Raw genomic sequence first — 23,204 nt, 5'->3', positions numbered from 1 at the left:
CATTAAATATAATATAATATATAATTCATAATAACAAATTATAATTACACATTTTTCTTAAATAGCATACATTTTCAATATATTGTTTTCGACTAAAAAATATATTTAATCATGATTTATTGTTATGAACAGCCAATTATCTTTTAATTAATTATCATTTCAGGCTCTATTAAAAAAGGTTCATAGATATTAATGAATTTTAGGAAAATAAATATAACAAAATTAATCACTAATCTCAGTAATTCTTTCTATGTTAGTTACTTTATTGGTTAATGAAATTTAACATTTGAATAATTCATTGAAAATAAGGATAATAATATATAAAACAAAGTAACTAATTCATCATTAAAATTATTATAATACATGATAAATACTTTTTTTCCAAAGTCAAGATTAATATAAAATTGGAAGATGATTTATTATATAAATTGAAGGATATTATAGTCATTCTAATTGGATAAATTAGTATTAATATTTTGATTTCGGGACTTTTTAGGTAAAACTATAATTTTGGGGACTTTTTGGTGATAAATGTTTTTTAAATAGGACTTAATTATTTAAAAAAGCAAAAAACAATTAAATGTAATAATAACATGCTATTTATTCAATTAAATGTAATTAAATCATTTTTTTAATTTATTAGTGGACAATGGCAACATAAGTCTCATCTCTCTCGCCACCACCGGAGAGAGAGAGAGAGAGAGAAAGAGAGAGAGAGAGAGTGACTCATTCTCAACACTATTATTCCCCTCGCGGAAAAACCCAAGTCACAAAAAGCAGCAAATTAAGAATCATTAAATTCGTTTAAAAAAAAAAAAGATACCCATCAATCTGCCCTAACAATTCTTGATTTTTCTTTCTTCTCTGAGCGATTTTCGCAGTTAATCTTATCAAGCTCTATTTTTTGGCAAATGGGTTTCAGTTTCACACCCTGACCTGTGAATATTTATCCTTTTCCGTTCTCTTCTTAATTTTTTTTTTAATTTTTTTTTGAAATGGGTTAATTACTTGTGTACAGATCTATGTGGGTCTCGATATTTGGAGGGTTTGTTTTCGGAGATACTGATTTTTGATATGGGTTTGTTGAAATTGGAGTGTCTGTATATGTAGATATATCCCCTTTTTTTTTTGTAGATTTTTTTTTTGTTTTTTGTTTTGACAAGAATTAGAATAGTTGTTTTGTCACTGTGTATTTATTTATTACCAACTGTTCTTGGACTACTACCATAAAGCTTGCTTTTGTCGGGTGTTACCTAGAAATTTTTTTAGGGGTTCTACAATCAACCATTTAAAAGATTTTTTTTTTTTTTATTTGGAGGGTTTTGCTAATTTATTTTCAACGAATTACAATAGTCGAGGAGTATTCGATTTCCGAAGCTCACGGCAGAAGAACTATGTCATTTAAGAGTATGATACAGGATATGAAGGGTGAGTTAGGTAGCATATCTAGGAGGGGTTTCGAAGGGAGATTTGGTTACGGGATGAAGTCAAGGTCTCAACGCGTAGTCGAGGATTTTCCAGTGTCGGGTGTCGATGCTCTTAGGCAGAGTTGCTGGGCGAATATGCCACCTGAGCTTTTGAGGGATGTGCTGATGAGGATTGAGGAATCTGAATGCGCGTGGCCCCCGCGAAAGAATGTCGTTTCTTGTGCTGGTGTTTGTAGGAGCTGGAGAGATACCATGAAAGAAATCGTTAGAACCTTAGAAGTTTCCGAGAAGTTGACCTTCCCTATTTCTCTGAAGCAGGTTCGTATTTTGCGCTTGCAATTCCACTCTGTATTTAAATATTCCCATTGTAATTGCTCCTCTAAAGATTAACGAGGCTTAAATGATTGATATGCTTGAGTTGTATACTAAGAACATGGTAGTGTGTGCACAAATTTAGGGTTAGTAGGTAGAACAGAAGGAACATTGTTATATTTATGGCTCAATTGTTTCTATTTCGAAATGTTTGCTCGTCTATTATCTCTCAATGTTTATGATTGTTAATACAAATACTCATCAACATAATTTTTGAGTAATAATCGAGGAGAATTCCCTACAAAGAGCCGATAAATCTTTATTTATGGATAGCGTGGTGGCTGCATGATGGTTGTTAGGACTAGGTTTCAGGAGGCTAAAGACGGGAAAGTCAATATTTTATTTCATTTCATTTCAGATTATTGTGTAAATATTATCGTCTTGAAATTCTGAGCGTGTATTTCATGCAGAGTCTTACTTGGTTGTGCGCGTTGTTTCTAATTATAGATTGTATAGGGTGCATTCATCCGATACCGTTGCGAATCATACATTCAAGGAAGAGATTATATTGCACATTTTATTTTGAGCAATTATCTTCGTTGTACATGATCTATAGACACTCATTCTTGACTTTTTGTATCGATATATTTTATTTTATTTTTTCTGCAGCCCGGTCCAAGAAACACTTTAATCCAATGTTTCATAAAGCGGAACCGAAGCAGTCAAACCTATCATCTGTACCTCAATTTGAGCCAAGGTAAATCGTAAATATGTTTTCTTATTTTTCTTAACATCTACTTTGATCTCTCGTTGTTTTCCGTCAAATAAATTTGCTGCAGATTTGACAATTTTTCTTGTTTGAACAGCTTCTAACGATGATGGAAAATTCCTTCTGGCTGCTCGAAGATGTAGAAGGCCAACTTATACAGACTACATAATATCCCTAAAGGCTGATGACGTGTCTAAAGGCAGCAGCAACTACATCGGAAAATTGAGGTAAATTTGTATTTGTGTTCCATACAAGGTTGTTCTTGTTCGTCATCCTAAAAACCTAATAAATTATAATTCTTTTTTTTTTTCAGGTCTAATTTTTTAGGGACCAAGTTTACTATATACGATGCACAGCCGCCAAATAGTGGAGCTAAAGTTACAAAATCACGTTCGACGAGAATGGTTGGAATGAGACAAGTCTCTCCCAAGGTCCCTGCCGGCAACTATACCGTGGCCCACATTTCATATGAGCTCAATGTCTTGGGCTCGAGGTGAGTGATTATTAACCCCTCTCGACAGACTTCTATTATTTAGTTTAATTTATAAACATATGTATAATTGTAGGCATCAACATTATCGAGTAAGGCCTTGTTCAATTAGTAGTATTAAGTCCAATTGACTAAGGCCTTGTTTGGTTTGTAAGATTAGTAGTTGGCCACCTCGTGCGGTTAATTTAGTTGGTAGTGACTAAAAGTATTACAAAACATGAATTTATTATCGCTCAATTGGGGGTGTACCTTTTCCTATTTACATGCTAATTATATAAATACATATACAGGGGTCCAAGGCGGATGCAGTGCGTGATGGATACAATACCCGTATCTGCAGTTGGACCAAATGGTGTGGCCCCCACTCAAACCCGACTCCTATCTGGCAACTTAGATTCCTTCCCTTCGATCTCCTTTTTCAGATCAAAGTCATCTCGTGCGGATAGTTTGAGATTAGGAAATTTGTCGACAGAGAAAGAGGAAATGCTGGTGTTGAAAAATAAGGCGCCTAGGTGGCACGAGCAGCTACAGTGCTGGTGCCTCAACTTCAACGGGCGCGTGACGGTTGCTTCGGTCAAGAACTTTCAGCTCGTTGCATCCGTTGAGAACGAAGGCGGCGGACAAGAGCAGCAGGAGAATGTGATTCTGCAATTCGGGAAAGTGGGAAAAGACGTATTCACCATGGATTATCAGTATCCAATCTCTGCTTTTCAGGCGTTTGCTATTTGTTTGAGCAGCTTCGATACCAAGATTGCTTGCGAATGAATGTTGTCTGGATTAAAAACCATTTAAAAACTTCGTCTTTTTGATCTTTTAGAGGTGTTTCTGAACGTAAATTATGTTTTGAAATTCATGTAAACGGTTATCGAAAGTTGGCAGAGGAGCTGTGTAGAGTGCCAATAATGAATGCTTTTGGGCAAAACTGCTTATTTGTGTTTCTTGGTTTGTATTTTCACTACATAATGTAGATGTGAGCAAATTGTTTTTTTGTCGAAAAGATCTGTTTGCTTAACCATTTCTTGAATTTATGATGAATAACAATTCTTATGACTCAAATTAACATCTATTAATTTAGACCAGTAACTAATCACCAAATAAGTAAACTAAGAAACCAGAAAAACAATATAGCCCAAATATTAAAAATGAGAGATATTTGTAGTCACTGAATTAATCATATAAAAAAACAAAATCATAGAGAATCATCAAATAAACGAAAAATGCAAACTCGATAAACTAAGGATTCAGAAAATTGAACAAAACCGACAACATAAATAGATCGAACAAAAAAGTCGTTTGTAGCAAAAAAGGGTGGAGAGTTACAAGTCTTCTAGTCTTCTTCCTCACCCTCTTGCTCAGCAATGTTGAAGTAGCGAAGTTCGTAAACATTCCTGTCTTTGTTGGAAGCAATCACCCGAAGCCAATCCCTAACGTTGTGCTTCTTCAAGTATTTCTTTGTCAAATACTTGAGGTACCTGTAATCAAAGTTGTCGTGTTTTTTCGTTTAGTACTAATGCAATAGCAAAATATACTTGGATAGATTGTGCATATCATATCATCTATTCCCAAACCAAGATCTATCCTTCACCATATATTCATTTGCAAAATAAGAATTCATCAAAGTTCGACTGCATTTCGATTTTGAAATTTCATGTTTGTATTTTGTAAACAATAATTCTGCAATACAAGTTCTTAATTATGAACATTAATTCTGTAATATTCTCTCACTAGATCCAGGTACAGAGCATAAAACAGAACAGAAGCAGTGCAGAAATCATGAAGAAATTCCGAGAAATTAAATCTGTAAGTGATGTGAAAATGCACAAATTTACATCGACAAAAATACAGAAAAAAATAAAAAAATAAAAAATCACCTCTTGGAGAAAGTGGCGTCAGCGGTAACGGTGATCTTGTTCTTCTCACGGGTGACGGTAACGGAATCGCCAAGAGCGCCGGCTTTACCTCCGACCTTGATTCTCTCCTGCAGGAACTTCTCGAGAGAAGCAATCTCCATAATCTTATCCTCCACAGGTTTCGCGCAATCGATCACGTAAGTCGCGACCTTCTTCTTCCCGCCCTTGGCTCCCGCCGCCGCTGCTCCTCCTTTACTCATCTTCGCCGCCGCTTGACTGTGTGAAGAGAGAGAGAGAGAGTGAAAAACAACAAATGAAAAGAGTGTGCTGCTCGTAAACCCTTGTAGCAGCTGCCTTATTTGGGCTTTTCTAACTTTTGGGCCTTAGTTTTAAATTTTGAACCCTAATTTTAAAATTAAATTAAGCCCACTCAAAATTTGCCGAAATGGCCCATTAGATATATACACATATGTACTTGTATAGTTGTATGTATAGACGCGCTGGATCGGAAAGTCGAATTAAAAATCGAGAAAATTCAATTCCGAGGCGGTGGCAGCTAGAGGCAGGTGGCGGCGATTCTCTCAGCCGCCGGTGGGGCAAAAGGAACACGAGAAGAAAAAAAAACTTATCACCGTCAGATTGAAGTCTATAACCCATCGAATTATGGAGGATTTCTCGGCGTCCGTACCATGTTCTTCTCTCGCAGTCGATTCCGTCTTACGTATGAGCTCAGTAAGAACCCGATTTCCACTTTCTCCACTCTCCACATGATTTCATAGTTCACATATTTTAGGGTTTACCGGTTAAATGTAGAATGTTTCACACTATAATTTGATGCAGGCTGGATTTATTTGGGGTTCTTGCTTTGGTCCATTTGATGCTAAGCGACTAGGTAAATTCACTCACCATGGATCGAAACTTTCTGGAAGAAAATGTATATTTAATTTTATTTATGTGTTCATTTGAATGAAGTTTAACATTATGAAGTGAAGATGGAAAATTAATATCAATTAACTGTTATATCAGATGATTGCTATTGTGTAAATATTTTCTGCTTATGTGTGTTTTTTTATACTCGAACATTCTGCGCATTAAAATTGATTATAATCCGATCCTTACATCTGACTTGAACTTTGTTGCTTGTGTTTATTTGAACTAAATACTCGGTAGGTCTGTCAGGCAGTGCTCGTGCATCGTTCATTGTAAGCTACTCGAACATTCTATTTAATCAGTTTTAGGAACGTAGATATTACACATGTGTGGCATGTTACATGTATCTGACCTGTTACGTGAGCTGATATCGTGTGCTCGTTTGTTTGGTTGCAGGCCAGGACAGTTGGCCAGTGCGGGTTTTCATGTGGTAATTAACTATATATGCATAATGTAAATTTTATTATGTTTCTTTCATCAGTTTTCTGATTAATCTCTTTTTTAAACATTACGCAACTGAGATCAGTTTAAATAAAAGAAGGATTTATTTTATAATGGTTGTTGTTTGAGAAGCCATTTGGATTTTATAAATTGTGTTAGGTGTGTGTGTCGTAGTGCCACAATACAAGTTCGTTTCTAATTTTAAGTGTTTTTTCTCCTCGTTTCTAGGATTATTTGCTGCAATATTTTCATTTTCTCACTGTGGGCTAGAAAGGTATCGACGGAAAAAAGACTGGGTTAGTGAATGCCTCTTCGGTTTTTCAACTGCTTATTTGTAAGGATCGGATATGTGAAATTATGTGAAAGAGATCAAATGAAGATATCTCAATTTTGGTAAGAATTTCCAAAGCAAATCGACGCATCTGTGTAAGACGTTGATTGAGACTGCATGAAGTGGATTTTTTAAAACAGAACGAGGTTATAGTAAAACTCGGAAGTCACGTAACTCTTGTCAACAGCAATGTGTACTAAAATGATTTAATTATGCTATTTCTGCTCTCGTTATTGACATTTGACGACTTCATGAATGATAATTTTTAGGGCTTGTTTCGAAAAATCTGATTTGAAGATTCATATTTTTGTATTTGAAATAAAAAATTTGGCTGTAGGTTAATACTTTGACAGCGGGTGCTGTTGCTGGGGCAGCTTTTGGTGCTGGAACCCGGAATTGGAAACAAGTTGCTTGTTTTACCGGTCTTTTTCTTTCGTTTTTTCAGTTGGCCAAGGATTCTAGATCTGTATGATGCACCACTTTCAAGAATTTCGTACGGGTGAGCAAGCTAATGTGACTTTTCAAATAATATCTCTATTTTGCAAAGATTTGATGAAATGGAGTTTATATTTTTATTTTAACCTCAATTTGATAAATGGATTTCAAATTAATTTTCGTAATGTGTCTCTTCTGGTCCTCTTTGATTTACCATGTACATGTAGGGTATTTCTTGTTGTATCGATTATGTGAAATGGATTTCGAAAAAAATAAAAATAGTTTATTTCTGTTCCGTAAAATTACAACTGTCTTCTTACTAGATTCAATTTCCATGTACAGATTTTTTTTGGCGACTCTAATGGTGAATAGTTTGAGTATAACAACACTTCTTTCTATCCTACATCAGAACGAAGTTCAACAGGTAATATTCAGCCGTACACGTTTTACACACATTCGCATGTATTTGTGTGTGGATTTCCGTTGTCTTTTTCACCCGGTGTAGAATCTACGAAACCATAGAACAAAGATCTACCATCTTTGATTTGATGAAATTGAATACTGTGGGGGTTAATTACAAAATGAGGTAGGTGATGATCTATAATTTGAGTGTGAATTGTGTAATAAATTGGATTCAACCAACATAGTTAATGAACACACTGTATGTATAATTTTGTGGACTAGTCCCATCATGGGACCTTGTGATATTTACAGTTTTGGTATCTCTCGTTTGATTTTGGTCAATTCTTCTGCATTTAGGGCACGTCTTTCATTTATTTCCTTCCTGCAAACGTTAATTATTTATCTTGTACCTTTTGAAATATTTAATTTTATTTGGTATTAGGTATGAATTATGATTGATTGGGATCCATAATAATTAGCATGCAACTATTAAGTTTTTTATTATGGTTTCATTGAAATTTATCATCCCCTTTTATCTATTGCATAAAATTATTAATCATTAACGTGGTTTAAAGCAATCATCTTTTAATTTTTTTTAGAACTAAACAAGCCATTTCGATGGGGTATGTTAATACTCGAGCTGGTAGGTATTTTAGTCTTTACGGTAAATTACGGTCACCCTTGAGATAAGATCAAATTACGAAAAAATCTTTCTTGTGTAATTACAACTACCTCCATCAATTATGAATCTTTTTAAATGTCCACTCTTATGGTGTGAAATTCAACATATTTTTTTACATTCTACGTAATGTTCTCGTTTTGTGCAACCATGTAGTTTCTGATGTACCACAATATGATCATCTTGTTTCAAAATGTGGAGCTTGAATGTGGTAAAACGGGTATACACTGGAGACTTTTCTACATGATTAAGAAGATTTCACTAAATTTAACACTGTAAAGTTGAATGTTTAAAAATATTCATGGCTGAGGGATCGTAATCATCCAAACATAAAATGTTTTTTTGTAATTTGACATTTTTTTAGGGGTGGTTGTAATTGTTTTTTTTTTTTTTTTTGATAAGTAGGGTGGTTGTAATTTATCATGGTCTTAAATATGTTGATTCTAGGAGGCCCCCCAAGTCCTGAAATTTTCTCTTTTGTCTATTTATTTTAATTAGTTTTTATCGCTACAGTGGCTTTTTTGTCCTTTTTTTTTAATTACTAATTTATGATCGAATAGAGAGAAATTCACATGTTCACACACTGATGACACTAATAATAATAATAATGGATTAAATTAAAATCTTAGAATGGAAGAAAGGTGGTAGTGGTAGGAGTAAATAAATTGAACTAACCCAACCATGAACCATCCACCAGTAATAATAAAGCTCGTAACAATGGGCCATGGATGATGGACACACACATTTATTATCATAATATAATAATTAAAATAAATAAATAAATGTGTTGCAATTATTGAGGATAAATATCGAGATCCGTGATGAAGATTGAATGAGTAGTGGTAAAGAAGAAAAGGGTGTGTAATTTCTCAGAGGCTTGTCAACAACCATCATCAATGTTGTATTGCACATGCATGAGAGAGAGACAAAGAGAGAGAGTGCATGAGAGAAAAGGTGTACTTTTGTATCTATCGTATGTATATGTATATATCTATTTATATAAATATGTTTGTGATACTGGACATGGGCATGGGCTTATCCTACACGTAACCCCGCGAAAATTTTGGAATCTTCCAACCCCAATACTCAGATAATATCATCCCCTTCATCCAATTCGAACCGCCTTATTTCTCTTTCCGTCTCTCCAATTTATTTCTAATCTATTCAGACAGTAAATTAATTTCATCTCTCTGTTCTCTCTCCCCTTTTTTCCTATTCTTTCTTGCATTATTGGCAGATCCTCTTTGTTTTTTTTGTTTTTCTTCTTGGGTCAAATAGGCGTGGTTTGATGTTGGTTCTCATTGGTTAGTTATAAAAGTCGTGTTTTTTTTTTTTTTTTTTTTCCTGTCGGAAAGTTAAGCATGGAAGTCGCGTATCATGAGGTGGGTTTCGTTTGTTCATGTAATAAAAATTGATTTCTCAATTAGGGGCGGCTGATGTTTCTTTTTTTTTTTTTTTTTAATTACTGTTTGGGGATTTTTAGGAGTACGTAAAGAATTCCAGAGGAGTGCAGTTATTCACTTGCAGATGGCTGCCCTTTTCTTCTCCAAAAGCTCTTGTTTTTCTTTGCCATGGTCTCTCTCTCTCTCTCTCTCTCTCTCTCTCTCTCTCTCTCTCTCTCTCTCTCTCTCTCTCTCTCTCTCTCTCGTGTGTGTTTGTGTGTTTTGAATTAATTTGTATTTGGTTGATGCGGTTGCAGGTTATGGCATGGAATGCAGCAATTTCATGAAAGGTAATTAAGCGGTAACACTTCACTCACAAACCACTAAGTACATATTATGATATATCGTATAAAGAAATTCTTAATCTTACTTTTGCTTTCGTTATTGCTAGTAATTAGTAGTATTTTGGGGTGCATTAAATGCAAAGTTGGCTCATGAATGAAACCAACCGTATTTCTGCTGAAATATTCGACTTTGAATTTGTTATTTTCGAATTGAATTACATTCATGATTCAAGCGTACATACTTCTTTGATCATGTTGATTTTTGCTATGTCTTCATTTTTTCTTTTAATTATTTTCTTAGCCAGACCAAATATTTTTATATGATTAAACAAAATATAATGAACACAGGAACAAGACAAGAACTCTTTAAATTTTAATAATGTAATAAATGTCTGGATAATAAAAGCATACGGCAATCTCAGAATGCCCATTCCCTGTTGTATTTGTCCTCCCCCTTTATTGCATGTGATTTCATAAATTATCATATCCACCAACCATAGGTGTGTGAATCCATTCCTAAATTATTGTCCCACCTCCCCTTATTTTTTTATTTTTATTTTTTTATTTACTGCTGTGATCCGGTTGGCCACCGTTTTTCGACTTTTTTGTTTTCTTGTTACTTCGGTCATTGAGTTGTATGTTATGTATTGACTAAGGTTAAGATAACCAACTCTAATTTTATTTAACTATCCCTCTGAAAAAAAATCCCTTTTCTTAATCTTATTTACAAATGGATAACTAATTGGTCGATAAGTAATCGTGAAATTCTCGGGTGTATGGTGAAGTGACGCCGTTTGAAAATTGAATTTTGGTGGTTGTGTTTGGTTGATTAGGTTAGGAAGCAACTACTTATAAAACTTCACCTGTCACTTTGTTAGTTGTTCCTACCATTAACAGAACAAGAAAATTATTGTAGAATTAGTTGTCTGAATTGTTGACCAATTAACATACATGCCTATGCTAGTACGCCCGGGCGAAGCGATTTTTTATTTTTTTATTCATTTTATTTATGAATTTATTAGGAGTTGGGACAAAGCTTGCAAGCAACGGGTATGCCGTTTTCGGAATTGACTATGAAGGCCATGGGCGATCAATGGGTGCTCGATGTTACATCAAGAGGTTTGACAACATCGTTCTTGATTGCAATGACTATTTCAAGTCTATTTGTGGTAAGTTACCAAATTTCAACCACCATTTCTGCATGCTTTAATTCTATTGGTGCAGCAAAATCTACTCTTCGATATTTCTTAATCATGAATCGGATTAGGTGGAATAAATTATTTCAACGTAAATTACCGAAAAAGAGTCGGATCACTCTTTGAATCAATTAGTCGCACTTCTAGTAGCACGATGAAAGTTAACTATCAGCCATTCAGCCCTCGTTAAATTCCGATTCTGAGAATAAAAACGAAATAGAACTTTTAATGGTCGCGTTTATTTTTCTAATATTGAATTTCAGCTCGGGAAGAGTACCGGGAGAAGAGAAGATTCTTATACGGAGAGTCGATGGGAGGGGCAGTGGCCCTTTTAACACACAAGAAAGACCGTATTTTTTGGCATGGTGCTGTTCTAGTTGCCCCGATGTGTAAGGTCATACATTCAAATGTTATTACTTTCGTCGTATTTGCATACATGCATTAAATATTTGAATTTGAATTTTTTTTCTTTTTGATGGTTAGATCTCGGAGAAGGTAAAGCCGCATCCTGTGGTGATTAGTCTGTTAACTAGGGTGGAAGATGTAATACCGAAATGGAAGATTGTTCCTGCCAAGGATGTCATCGATTCAGCCTTTAAGGACCCTATTAAACGAGAACAGGTTTAAATTTCCTCAATTTCACAAACTTTAAATTATTCCGATTTAAAATAAAAAATAAAATATTACGTTATTTTAAGTGTTTCTCATTTATTTCGATGCAGATTCGTGGGAATAAATTGATATATCAAGAAAAGCCAAGGCTGAAAACCGCGCTTGAAATGCTCAGAACCAGCATGAACCTCGAGGACAGTTTAAACGAGGTCACTCTTATTACTAATTCGGTCATTTAAATTGAATTTTAATCGAATGATTTGATGAAAAATAACTCAGCAATTCATCATTCTAGAATTAACCGAATATAAACCTTAAAGATGTTTTCTAGACTCGATTTTGTTTTCCCTCGTTTCATCCTTTATCATAAAAAACTTCCAAATATGATTTATTGCCATTAGTATTATAGTATATGTTTCTGAATTATTTTATATTCCGTATTTTGATAGGTGACAGTGCCGTTTTTCGTTTTACACGGTGAAGCAGATACTGTGACGGATCCAGAAGTGAGCAGAGCACTGTACGAAAAGGCCAGTAGCACAGACAAGACCATAAAACTGTATCCCGGGATGTGGCACGGACTGACAGCTGGCGAACCTGACGACAACATCGAGATTGTTTTCTCGGATATTATATCGTGGCTTGATAAGCATGCAGAAGACAATGGCAGCAGTAATCAATCCATGAAACCAATCAAGAATCCTAATCCTGCTCCGATTATGATTATGCCTGAAGGGTTAAGCGCAAGGGCAAATAGGGAAAAACCAGATAGAAAACGGTCGAATTCGAACTATTTATGTGGGTGGAAGGGTCGTGGATTATACCATCATTCGGCTATGTAGAAGAATTCATCGTATCTTTTGTTTTTTGTTCATTCATGTGTAAGTGTAACTGATCAAGTATTATCAGGACAAAAATAATAAGGAATAATTTAATTAATCTTCAATTTTCTTTTAGTAGTTTTCTCTTCATCCATGATTCAAACTTAAGTTCAACTGGTAGGTTTAACTAAAACACTGAGAATTTTATTTGTAATAACACATGGCTGATTATAATGAAATAAATAATAAATAAGTAATGTTCGAATCGATTATAATTTATATTCGTCTATGTAGAATTGACTCGCCCCATCGCCCCATCGTATGTTAAACGATGTTTCGTCATGCATATTAAAGAAGCTAATAAATATATATAGATCTTAGGAAAACTATACATAATGACTAAAATGTCCTTACACTAATTATTTATGCATTAGTCATTTATATTCCTTATGAGTTTTTTTCTTCTTATACGAAAGAGTATTTGTCTATGAATAATAGTAGTCAAGGAGAGGACTAAAAATTCAACAACATCCGCACGTGCAAAAAAAAGAAAGAATCAGCCAATCACCCAAGGTTTGCACGTGCCAAACGCGCTGCTTATTTTACCGCCTCTTTAAATTGGGGGTTTATTCTGGAAAAACCCTCGCCCCACAGCAGAAAACCAACTCGGCAACTCGTGACTGGTGAGTTCTTCTCCTCCGTTTCATTTTTTCTCCTCTCACTTTTGTATTTTGATTTTTTAATCGAACCCTAGTTTATATGGTCTATACTCTCTGTATAATTTGCTCTCGTTATCCCGCTTTCTCTATAATGCCCTAGCTTCAATTTTTTTACAGGACTATAAACCCTAAGTTCGCCGTACTCAGTTGTCAAGATTCACGGATGTAGTAATATTTGTTTATTGTAATTTATGATAATATTTGTAATTACTGTATAGATTGAAGAATTGAGATAGGAGTAGAAAGACTTGGGAAAAAAGAAAGTAGAAAAGGAAAGGATTAGTGAAACTTTTCCTAAACATTCATCACACCAAAATGTGGTATAAATACCCCTTCCAACACCGGAGTCCATTAACAATAACATCAGCCAGCAGAACTTAAAACAAAAATAGACAAAATAACTTCTGGGCTTAAAACAAACAAACGGGCCCAATAGAATTAAACAAATAACATAAGTGGGCTACTAAACTCGGCCCTTAGCCCCGAGACCCGGTCCAACCAAAACGACACCGTTTTGTCCTTCAATCTCTTCCTCAACTCCCGATTGTGCCAAGCAATTCTAGGGTTCCTCTTCTTCTTCAGCCCCCAATTCGCCTCAATCCCACTCTTCTTCTTCCCATTCATTCCAAATCTCGTTCCTCTTTGCTTCTTTGCACCCCAGGATATAACATCAGTTCATCCATTCCTTTGAAATCTTAGTCTAATATGAGGTGAGTGTTACTGTATCTCTTTTCTGTGATTTTGATTTTTCGAATTCCTTTTTGTCCTTCCGCTTTAACTTTTCAGTAAACCCTAGACTGGTGCTTGTGCTTAGATATTGTGTAGAGCATTTTTATTTCTTCGATAGATTTAGTCAGAATTGGGCTGAATTTTGTTTATGATTCCTGCTTCTTCGCTCGTTTTCCCATTTTAACAGTTAATTTTTTAACAGATGCTGAATCCTTTTTATGTCTCGATAGCATAATTTTGTTTTAGTGTTTTAACTATGGTTGTTCACAGTTGAGGAGCTATTTAATTTCTCCAGATTGTTCTTTCGTTTGGTGTTCCTGATATTGTTGTGTTGTTGTTTGTTTTGTTCCCCCTGTTCTGCAGTCGGCCGATGGAGGAAGATGCTCCTGTAAGATATCTCACCCTTTTATCTATTCTTGCCCTATTTATTTGATTTTTGTTAGTCCAGACTTGATTCGGCTATATGTCATGGCTTTTAGTAGGCTCGTAGTTTGTGTTGCAGTATCTTAATATTGTCATCTTTGTTTTTTGAAACAGCACTAATATATGTATTTTCGCACGTAAAATTAAGTCGGGCCTTCTCGATTCTGTGGTTTTTTCTCTTTTACCTTTTTTGTGATGTGTTTTGCATCTTGCAGTTATATTATGGTTAACTTAACAACTTTGAGTTCTCTTATCATCATTCAGACCAATGGGACAAATAATTTAGTTGTGAAATAGTCTGATAAAGCAGATTGCTTATGTTATAGAAAGCTGAATATATAAAGAGTATTCTAGTGGAAGCTAGGTCACTGAAAGTTCTATAAATTGAATGGTGTACTGTTCAGAATATGCCCGATAAAGTGTAGATAGAGATGTATATATCAAGACAGTTCTGTTTCCTCCCGGATTTGTGGATGCTTTCTATTTAATAATAAAATCACCTATTCATATTGATGATGCCTGTGCAAAAAAATTCTTTCTATTTTCCTGATACCAGGCGATGTTTTATGTCAATAAACATTTCATTGCCATCAAATTTCTGCTTCATGTAATAAATTCGACGCATGAATTCCTGCTGTTGAAGTTGGCCTAGTTTTTGTCTTGCTGCATGTTATCCCTGCGTTTGTCATATGTGTGCTCTTGTAATTAATTATCTACATACATCCTTTGCTCACCTAAAATAATCTTTTGACAGAGTAAGAACGAGGAAGAGGAGTTCAACACAGGTCCACTTTCTGTTCTTATGATGAGTGTTAAGAATAACACACAGGTACTAACTCGTGCAATTTATTATTATTCCATTTTTATATGTCTTCTGCGGTTTATTCACTTATCCTTTACTGGATGATAGGTGCTCATCAACTGCCGCAATAACAAAAAGCTTTTGGGACATGTGAGGGCTTTTGATCGCCACTGTAACATGGTTCTAGAAAATGTGCGGGAGATGTGGACTGAGGTTGGTTAATTTCTTGCAAGAACATTTATGTTTGATATTGCAGTATATTCTCTCTAGTATCTACTAAATGTCTCAATAATGTACTTTTTAATGCTTGTGTAGGTGCCTAAGACAGGGAAAGGCAAGAAGAAAGCACTTCCAGTTAACAAAGATCGCTTTATCAGTAAGATGTTTCTTCGTGGAGATTCTGTCATCATCGTCCTCAGAAATCCCAAGTAACAGGTGATTTGCAAGCAATTCTTTTATTTAGCAGCCACAAGATATTTCCTTTTCTGTCGATCCACATCTATTTCATCCTTATCTAGCAACTATCTTTGGTTAAGACTTGCCTTTTTTCTGTTGTGCATCTCGATTGCTGTAAGAATTGATTATTTGTTTTTAAGCATTTCTCTCAGTTTCTGTTGTTTGGACTTCGAATTTGGTATGCCCCTACAATATAGTTGAGTCGTGTTATATATAATAATCTTTTTAATTATGCTTGTTGATGTGAAACAAACGTGAACATGATGGTAGATGAGAAATACTAATGCTTTCAAATTTTATACTGGAATTCTAACTTTCTAGGTGCTCAATCTCAAATGCGGATCTTCTTCCAATTGGATGATATTTGATGGATGTTCCGTTTTCATACTCTGCAATGATTTGTCATTTAGTAGACTTGAAAGTTTCTGGTCTATTTAGTGTATAATTAAATGATTCGGCGTTATTATCTCATTTAGTAAATTTCTTAATTTGATACAGGTGTATTACTACGGGAATCTTTCTCGGCCTTCAAAACATAGGTGGAGTAATGTTGGTTTAGCTAATTTGCACCGGTTCAAATTCCTTTTTTGCATGAACTGTTGGACTCTCTCTTTGAGCCTTTAAGCATTTGTAGTTATCGGACTTCGGATATTCAAGAACATTTTGTAATCGTCCCTGTAAGCTGATTATCAGTGGAGATTATTAGCTTTTTTGGGTGTTCTTCTTTTGTTGTGCTATGTCATTTATCCTCTAGGCATGGGATTTGTGGCATGGTAACTGAGAGTCAGACTGCATACTCATCATATTTATAACGTTTTAAATATTGGAAATTTGCGGCTAAAAAAATATATCACAAACCTATAATGGCCCCCTATATTGCAGATGAAAAAGCCCAAAGACGAAAAGATGGGCCTCTCAATTACGGACGAAAGACCAACCGAAAAAATGGGCCTTTAAATTGCTGATAAAAAAGCCCAAGACGCAAAAATGGGCCTCTAAATTGCAGATATAACCCCAAATACGCACAGATGGGCCTCTAAATTTGCAGATAAAAAAGCCCAAATACAATAAATGGTCCTCTAAATTGTAGACAAAAGCCCAAGACGCAAAGATGGGGCTCTAAATTGGCATTGAATGTGTAATTAAAGAGTCCAGTCAATACAAGACTGTCTGAAACAATAAGGACCTAAATTTCATCTGGACAAGTAATGAGCATTCAAAATTGAACTGAGTTTGGAATTAAAGAGTGCAGCCCAAACCTATGTAGAAGTGTTCATGCAAAAATTGTGGAGTTACTACTTTATGTAGCTGCAAAGCCAGTCTATTAAAAAAGTTTCAAAAGATGAGCACTTCAAAGAAAAACCGAAAAAAAAGAAAAAAGACAAAAAAAAAAAACATAATAGTAATATCACAAGATAACCTCTAGAAGTTTCTAGCTAAATAGCAAGAAGGGCGGGGATGGTGTGGTTCACGTTCAATGCTTTCTTCTATAATGCCGTTACTCCTAGTGTACATTCTCGGGGCCGAAAAGGTGACTTGTCACTTTTTTCCCCATTGAATGAGGTTTAAGAGATTATATGCATACGAAGAAGAAGAAGAAACTCATAATATATAGCCTTTTTTTTTTTCCTCTCTTTTTTGCCCCAATTACGCTGAAGTAGCAACGTTTTCTTTGTGATCACCGAATATTCTTTGCCTGAAATCGGAGACCATCATAGGTAGACCTTTACGAAGCGGCACTTTTGGCTCCCAACCTAGATGGTCTTTCGCCTTTGTTATGTCCGGCTTTCTCTTGTGCGGGTCGTCTTCTGTGTTTGGCCTGAACTCTATCTTTGCATTTGGATCTATGGTTTCTTGTACAACCTGCATATTTATTCGTACAATTTTGATCACGATTTCGTAAATGGCTGTATTTTTAAAACAAGAGATTTTGCTGCGAAAGCAAAGGGCTATATGCATATTATATACACACCTGAGCAAGTTCAAGCATAGTGAATTCGCCTGGGTTACCGAGATTGAAAGGACCAACGTGCTCTCCTTCCATCAACCGCATCAATCCCTCAACCTACTCAATTTACAAACAAGTATAAATAATAATACTTATCGATTGTTCAGACGAAAAAAATATATATTTTATATACAAGAATCACAGATTCGTCTGCAAATATTACAGCAGAAGACGAGAAATAAAGGACTAAAAGAATATTCCTCAAATGAATATCTAGGATAAACAAATAGGATGAAAATACAAAAGTTCCTCTGAAGCTACTATATGATGCACGGAACGAATGTTTAATGCTTTTCCGATCGCTAAATATGCTTTTGAAATTTGTCCCATCAACGTGCAAAATAAATTTTCTCTAAGACAAGACGGATTAAGATTAGTTAATATTCAATTATCTCCAATCCATAGTTAAGACTAAACTAGATACTTGTTAGATATAGCCTTTTCCAAATATTATTTTACTCCACTTGATTCCACCGACGAAAGACAGCAAATACATTACTTTAAAGAAAACAAACCAGTGCTGTTTTAATTAGAAATGTATGCAAGAAGAATGGGAAAAAAGTATGTATAGCTGACAGTAAGACAATGTTAAAGTACATCTGGCACTACTTACTTAGTCACCAAGAATGTGAACACTAAACATGATTCTGTCACCCCGGAATTATTATAATCACATACTATAATAATATAGTTTATATTCAAATCTAATTGCAGTTTGCAGTAATAAACAACTCAAGACATTGAGTAAAATATTTAATAAATCATTTTTAAAGGTAAACAAAGAATATAAAACAGAAAAATGAACAAGACTTTTCGAAAAAACGATGCTTACCAGATCCGAAACATACTGAAAACTTCTTGTTTGCTTCCCGTCACCATAAACAGTTAAAGGCTCCTTTCTCAACGCCTGCCCAAATCGTAATTAAGTAAGAACATTTAATTCCGAAATATTATTTCTATTTGTAATAAAAATAGATAAAAAAAATTACCTGAGCAACAAAGTTGCTAACAACACGACCATCATCAATGCACATACGAGGTCCATATGTGTTAAAGATCCTAGCAATTCTAACCTGCACCACGTGTCCCATTCAAATAAACACAAAATCAGACAATCGTTTCCTTAATTCAATTCCATTTAAAGCACAAAATCATGAGCTGTCAACTGCTTTATTACAAGCAATAAACATGTGACTAAACCTCAATTAAGGACAATTAAATGTGCAGCCCAGATTTTACCGTTTCAATGGTGTTTTTGAGAAAATTACTGTTTCAGTAAATAAAAAGAAGATGAAATGAAATTACCTCAACGCCAGCGCCTCTGTGATAGTCCATGGTCAACGTTTCAGCAGTCCTCTTTCCTTCATCGTAGCAGCTTCGGACACCTGTCCCCATCAAAACCCCACATCCCACATCTCTCTCGTTATTAATTAAACACAACATTTATTTTATCAGAAAAATAAAATAATAAAAGAAAAAGACAACAGCTACTAATGTTGTCAGGTTCAAGTCACTGTTCAGATTCACGTCACAGAGACTTCCAAATATTTGAAATGACCATTTTACCCTCCGGCAGCCCATGTTGTATTTTTTCATTAATCAAAGACCAGGGGCTAAAACCCCCCATCCCACCCCACCACCAAACTACTCGGTAGATTGTGGTGGTTGAAATTGGAATAAGAAAAATCTGATTAATATTAGGTTTTATAAGATATTTTGTTAATTAATTTGAAATGGGAGACTGGTCAAAAGCGGTGATGGAAACCGACTGGCCGACGCACACGTGGCACTATAAAAACACAAAATCTGTGGGACGAAAGACGTGTCAAAGAAAATTTATTACAGAGGAAAAAGCACACCGGCTCACGTTAGCAACGACTGTTAAGCTGCGCTAACGTGTACTGTAATCGAATGAAAAATGAAGAAAACAGAGAATTGTATACGCAACGCACCGATTGGGTTGACGTTGCCCCAGTAGGTTTCAACCTGCGGGTGCTGTAACGGATCACCGTAAACCTCGCTGGTGCTCGTCAGCAAAAACCGCGCACCGACTCGCTTGGCCAATCCCAGCATGTTCAACGTTCCCACCACATTCGTCTTGTGCGCATCACCAAAAATTAAGGATTCACAAGGAATTTCTCTCTGAATCGATCCAGAATTTTAATGAATATGAAAAGGAAAATTAAATTTAATTTAAAAAAATACATATAAGGGGAATAAAAAAGGATATGATTGTTTTGACGGGGTTGTGTTTGTAATGAACGGGGGAAGCAGGGCAGGCCAGATGGTAGATCTGGTCAACTTCCAGAAGGAGCGGCTCAACGACGTCGTGTCGGATCAGTTCAAACCTAGGGTTTCCGAAATGGTGAACGACGTTCTCCTTTCTTCCAGTGAAGAAATTGTCCACCACGATCACGCTGTCTCCACGGCTGATTAGACGATCCACCAGATGGCTGCCGACGAATCCGGCCCCACCGGTGACCACGATTCTCAAACCCTTGCGTTTCAAACCCAGGGGGATTTTCCCGACCGAGTTGATTCCGAACCCGGTGGCGAGGTGGCCGTTCTGGTACATGGATCTGTGCGGCTGATGTAGCTGAGTCAACTCGGACGAAATGAACGCGTCGGGGATCGGCGCGTGTGGACTATTGGAGGAGGGGACGACTGTGAAGAAGAGCGTGGCGATTGCAATGCCGACGAGGACGAAAACGAGGCGCTGCTCGCGGAGGAGGTAGTGAATCGGCCGGGTCACGGTGAGCCACGGCTTCGCCGGCTTCGGCGAGTAGGCGTCGCTCACTGGTTGCGACTCGTGGCCGCGGAATATCAACTCGGAACCCATTTTTTTTGGACGCGTTTATAGATCAAAGATCATACACTCTGTAAATCGGCGTATATATGTGTGTGTGACTGCGTGTTTGTGTTTAAATGGTGAAATGAAGAGGGAGAGTGAAGGAGTTTTCGTCGCGCAATTCCACGCGCCGGCGCGTTGGTTTGTGTTTGTGTGGGGTTGGTGTCTGGTGCGATTCTAGCAGCGAGGACGCAGCTTAAAAAGAGTGGTTCGATTGAGGTGCTATTACGGAAATGCCCCTATAATTGTCACTTGAATGCCAAGTGTTGAATTAATTTAGGGTAAATTCCGCTTTACCCCCTAGAAACACTTTACCCCCTCGTACTCTCAATTTCATTGATTTACTCCCTTGTACTTGTACAATTTCCCAATACAGCCCTTTCCTTCAACTTTTGTCAATTTTGACTCTGACGCCGTTTGGTTAAATTACAAAATTGCCACTGTCTATAACGCGTCGTTTCTCCTCCGTCAATATTGTCATTTCTTCTTCTCCCACTACTTCCCCTTCCAAGATATCTCCAAATTGAACCCCTAACTTAGTAAAAATCAAGATCAAAAAATTGATCGATTCCACCCAGTGCAAAGAAAAAAATATATGAATGTGTGAAACTTTCTCTTTTCTAATCTCGAGAGTCAAAATAAAAAAAATCAATATTTACGTCAATATTTTGACTCTTGACCAAATGGCGTCAGAGTCAAAATCGAAAAAAGTTGACGAAGAGGGTTGTATTGGGAAATTGTACAAGTACAAGGGGGTAAATCTACAAAATTAATAGTACGAGGGGGTTAAGTGGTTCTTAGGCAGAGTACGAGGGAGTAAAGTGGAATTTACCCATTAATTTATACACTAACGTGCAATTAAATAATAATATAACAGGCCCATTGTCTTTCGATGCGAATTTTTCAAATCGAATTCCTTCAATTATAAATTATTTTACTTTTGGTATTACTTCTAAATGTTTTGAACAATTGTTTTTTTTTTTTTGTTACATTGAGATTGACAAAATTAAAAATTTATTTAAATATTTATTGGAAAGAATTAGGTACTACTATATCTTGTGGGGAAAAAAAATCAACGAAATTAAGATTAATTGCATTTTGAGCTGTAATATATTGCAAATATTGTTTTGGTGATATTAGTAAATTAAATTAAGGGTATACAAGAATTTTGAGATAATAATAATAAATCACCAACGTGGTTTAATTTTCGAAGAAAGAAAATGGGTTGTCCAAAAATAGGACTTTACAGTAATTGAACGTTTGCCTAATTTTATATAGTTACTTTATTTTGCTTGATTTGCAATAAACATATACATATATAGTTCGCTATTTTATATTACTTTTTACATCAATAATTTAATATAATCTATAGTATATAGTATTTGGGTAATTTTGGTATATTTGAATAGAGTTTGGCAGAATTAGCAATAAATCACACCCCTTTGTATATAATCTACATTAAAATGGATAAATGTTTTTATTATGGTTGAAATTATTTACTTCTTTAATATCAAATAAATTAAAGACAAACTGTCGATTTCAATTGATGGTCAAATAATTATTTATTGTGAGAATTACATAAATTTAACAGTTTTCTTTGAAATCTTTCAATACGTTTACCTGGTCAAATTTATTTACTTAATTAAATAGCATCAAAGGTAATAGTAATTTTTGGAAAACCAAAGGGCATAATCGTCTTTGGGGATAAAGGTGGTTCATGCTTAAAAGGCAATTTGGTGGGATCTTTGAGTAGTTTGAACGCTCATTTCATGGGGAAAAGTCAAAGAACACCAAACACTACTCTAATAAAATAATTAATTAGTTAATTACTAGTTATTCACTTATTTGTACTAACCTAATAAAAACCAGACCTCCTTTTCAAGCAACACAATCAAAGTGTAATAACATCAATCTAACAGCTAACAGTTGTAGTTAGAGGGCGTTTGTGTCAATTGACCATAATTCGAATCATCTTGCCTACAATTGAGCTTGTCACGCGTGGTAAATATAACATAGTGTGATTTTTGCAGCTAGTATAAATTAAAAGCTATTATACGAGAATATATGTTTACTCAGTAAACCTATATATAGTTTCAATAAAACACTGTCTAATTCCCCACCCAATGGTTGTTTTTCAATGAAACTAATAATACAAACAAATAATGTAATGAAATATATACAAAAATCAACTAGAGGACATAGCCCCCATCATTTGTTATTACCTAATTTTATGAAATTGGGAAGCCAAATTTATGTAATGAAACACACATAATACACACAGTAAAACGTGGAAATTTTCTTCACAGGATACATGTGCACGTTGTGAAACATAATGTAGGGTGTACGATTGCACATGGGCTTAATTTGCAAATGAAATAATTGGAATACTTCAATTTGTGAACAAAATGGCTGCTACTACTAAGCAACTTCCACCTTTTTTGTGGTAATAAATTAATACTCCCTCCTTCCCTTAATATTTGTCACTTTTGCCATTTTTTCATATTTCAAATTATTTGTCATTTTACTATTCCAATGAATAATTAATTGCAATTATTTCAATTTTGCCCTTTCTCACTCATAATTAATTGAAATACAATTATTTAAAAATTAATTAATGGCATGGGCATTTTAGTGATCTACTATACTTTTTGCTACTATCTATGCATATTTATTGAGTTTCTTAATATGTGTGCAACTAACAAAAGTGACAACTATTGAGGGAAGGAGGGAGTAAAAGATAATCTCAAATGAATGAACCTTTTACTTTAAAATGTCAAATTTGTTGACAACAAAATCCT

General features: G+C 35.2%; 6 protein-coding genes across 11 annotated transcripts; 4 read left to right on the top strand and 2 right to left on the bottom strand.

Annotated features, from left to right (window-relative positions):
• Positions 1-629: 629 nt before the first annotated feature.
• TLP3 (tubby like protein 3) lies at positions 630-3,995 on the top strand. The gene is made up of 5 exons (XM_012977455.2): positions 630-1,745; positions 2,409-2,496; positions 2,606-2,735; positions 2,822-3,001; positions 3,289-3,995. Exons 1-5 carry the CDS (start codon positions 1,395-1,397, stop codon positions 3,761-3,763), a joined length of 1,224 nt encoding a protein of 407 aa, XP_012832909.2. The 5' UTR covers positions 630-1,394; the 3' UTR covers positions 3,764-3,995.
• A 139-nt stretch (positions 3,996-4,134) lies between these two features.
• Positions 4,135-5,200, bottom strand: LOC105953801 (large ribosomal subunit protein eL22z). Its single transcript, XM_012977483.2, has 2 exons — positions 4,870-5,200; positions 4,135-4,470 (listed from the first exon to the last, which is right to left on the bottom strand). The coding sequence occupies exons 1-2, from the start codon at positions 5,106-5,108 to the stop codon at positions 4,326-4,328; spliced, it is 384 nt and encodes a 127-aa protein (XP_012832937.1). The 5' UTR covers positions 5,109-5,200; the 3' UTR covers positions 4,135-4,325.
• Positions 5,201-5,335: 135 nt separating this feature from the next.
• ATOEP16-4 (Mitochondrial import inner membrane translocase subunit Tim17/Tim22/Tim23 family protein) lies at positions 5,336-7,469 on the top strand. 2 transcript variants are annotated; one of them, XM_088816208.1, is made up of 7 exons: positions 5,336-5,580; positions 5,689-5,740; positions 6,019-6,050; positions 6,175-6,208; positions 6,448-6,515; positions 6,888-7,049; positions 7,328-7,469. In XM_088816208.1, the coding sequence occupies exons 1-6, from the start codon at positions 5,512-5,514 to the stop codon at positions 7,020-7,022; spliced, it is 390 nt and encodes a 129-aa protein (XP_088672334.1). In that variant the 5' UTR covers positions 5,336-5,511; the 3' UTR covers positions 7,023-7,049; positions 7,328-7,469. The 2 variants fall into 2 exon arrangements, with proteins under 2 accessions (XP_088672334.1, XP_012832927.2); XM_012977473.2 differs by lacking the exon at positions 7,328-7,469 and having other exon boundaries at positions 6,888-7,161.
• A 1,298-nt stretch (positions 7,470-8,767) lies between these two features.
• LOC105953782 (caffeoylshikimate esterase) lies at positions 8,768-12,559 on the top strand. The gene is made up of 8 exons (XM_012977463.2): positions 8,768-9,448; positions 9,550-9,640; positions 9,766-9,798; positions 10,815-10,961; positions 11,252-11,382; positions 11,472-11,609; positions 11,711-11,809; positions 12,050-12,559. Exons 1-8 carry the CDS (start codon positions 9,428-9,430, stop codon positions 12,440-12,442), a joined length of 1,053 nt encoding a protein of 350 aa, XP_012832917.2. The 5' UTR covers positions 8,768-9,427; the 3' UTR covers positions 12,443-12,559.
• A 510-nt stretch (positions 12,560-13,069) lies between these two features.
• LOC105953811 (uncharacterized) lies at positions 13,070-16,270 on the top strand. Of its 3 annotated transcripts, XM_088816206.1 has the most exons (7): positions 13,258-13,279; positions 13,802-13,850; positions 14,233-14,257; positions 15,047-15,121; positions 15,203-15,307; positions 15,410-15,529; positions 16,049-16,270. In XM_088816206.1, the coding sequence occupies exons 2-6, from the start codon at positions 13,846-13,848 to the stop codon at positions 15,524-15,526; spliced, it is 327 nt and encodes a 108-aa protein (XP_088672332.1). In that variant the 5' UTR covers positions 13,258-13,279; positions 13,802-13,845; the 3' UTR covers positions 15,527-15,529; positions 16,049-16,270. The 3 variants fall into 3 exon arrangements, with proteins under 3 accessions (XP_088672333.1, XP_088672332.1, XP_012832949.1); XM_088816207.1 differs by lacking the exons at positions 13,258-13,279; positions 13,802-13,850 and adding an exon at positions 13,070-13,104; XM_012977495.2 differs by lacking the exon at positions 13,258-13,279 and having other exon boundaries at positions 13,683-13,850.
• Positions 16,271-16,741: 471 nt separating this feature from the next.
• LOC105953767 (UDP-glucuronic acid decarboxylase 2) lies at positions 16,742-20,656 on the bottom strand. Of its 3 annotated transcripts, XR_016030665.1 has the most exons (8): positions 19,789-20,656; positions 19,511-19,658; positions 18,864-18,943; positions 18,548-18,631; positions 18,391-18,465; positions 17,523-17,615; positions 16,850-17,413; positions 16,742-16,809 (listed from the first exon to the last, which is right to left on the bottom strand). XR_016030665.1 is itself a non-coding variant. In XM_012977449.2 (7 exons), exons 1-7 carry the CDS (start codon positions 20,395-20,397, stop codon positions 17,198-17,200), a joined length of 1,305 nt encoding a protein of 434 aa, XP_012832903.2. In that variant the 5' UTR covers positions 20,398-20,656; the 3' UTR covers positions 16,742-17,197. The 3 variants fall into 3 exon arrangements, 2 of the variants coding, with proteins under 2 accessions (XP_012832903.2, XP_088672331.1); XM_012977449.2 differs by having other exon boundaries at positions 16,742-17,413; XM_088816205.1 differs by having other exon boundaries at positions 16,742-17,413; positions 19,511-19,653; positions 19,784-20,568.
• Positions 20,657-23,204: the final 2,548 nt, after the last annotated feature.

The sequence above is a fragment of the Erythranthe guttata genome, chromosome 4 (genome assembly GCF_056151865.1).
Source record: "Erythranthe guttata isolate IM_541 chromosome 4, IM_541, whole genome shotgun sequence".
Classification (NCBI taxonomy): domain Eukaryota; kingdom Viridiplantae; phylum Streptophyta; class Magnoliopsida; order Lamiales; family Phrymaceae; genus Erythranthe; species Erythranthe guttata.
Note: the sequence above shows the minus strand (reverse complement) of the source record. Positions and strands in the feature narration are given on the sequence as shown.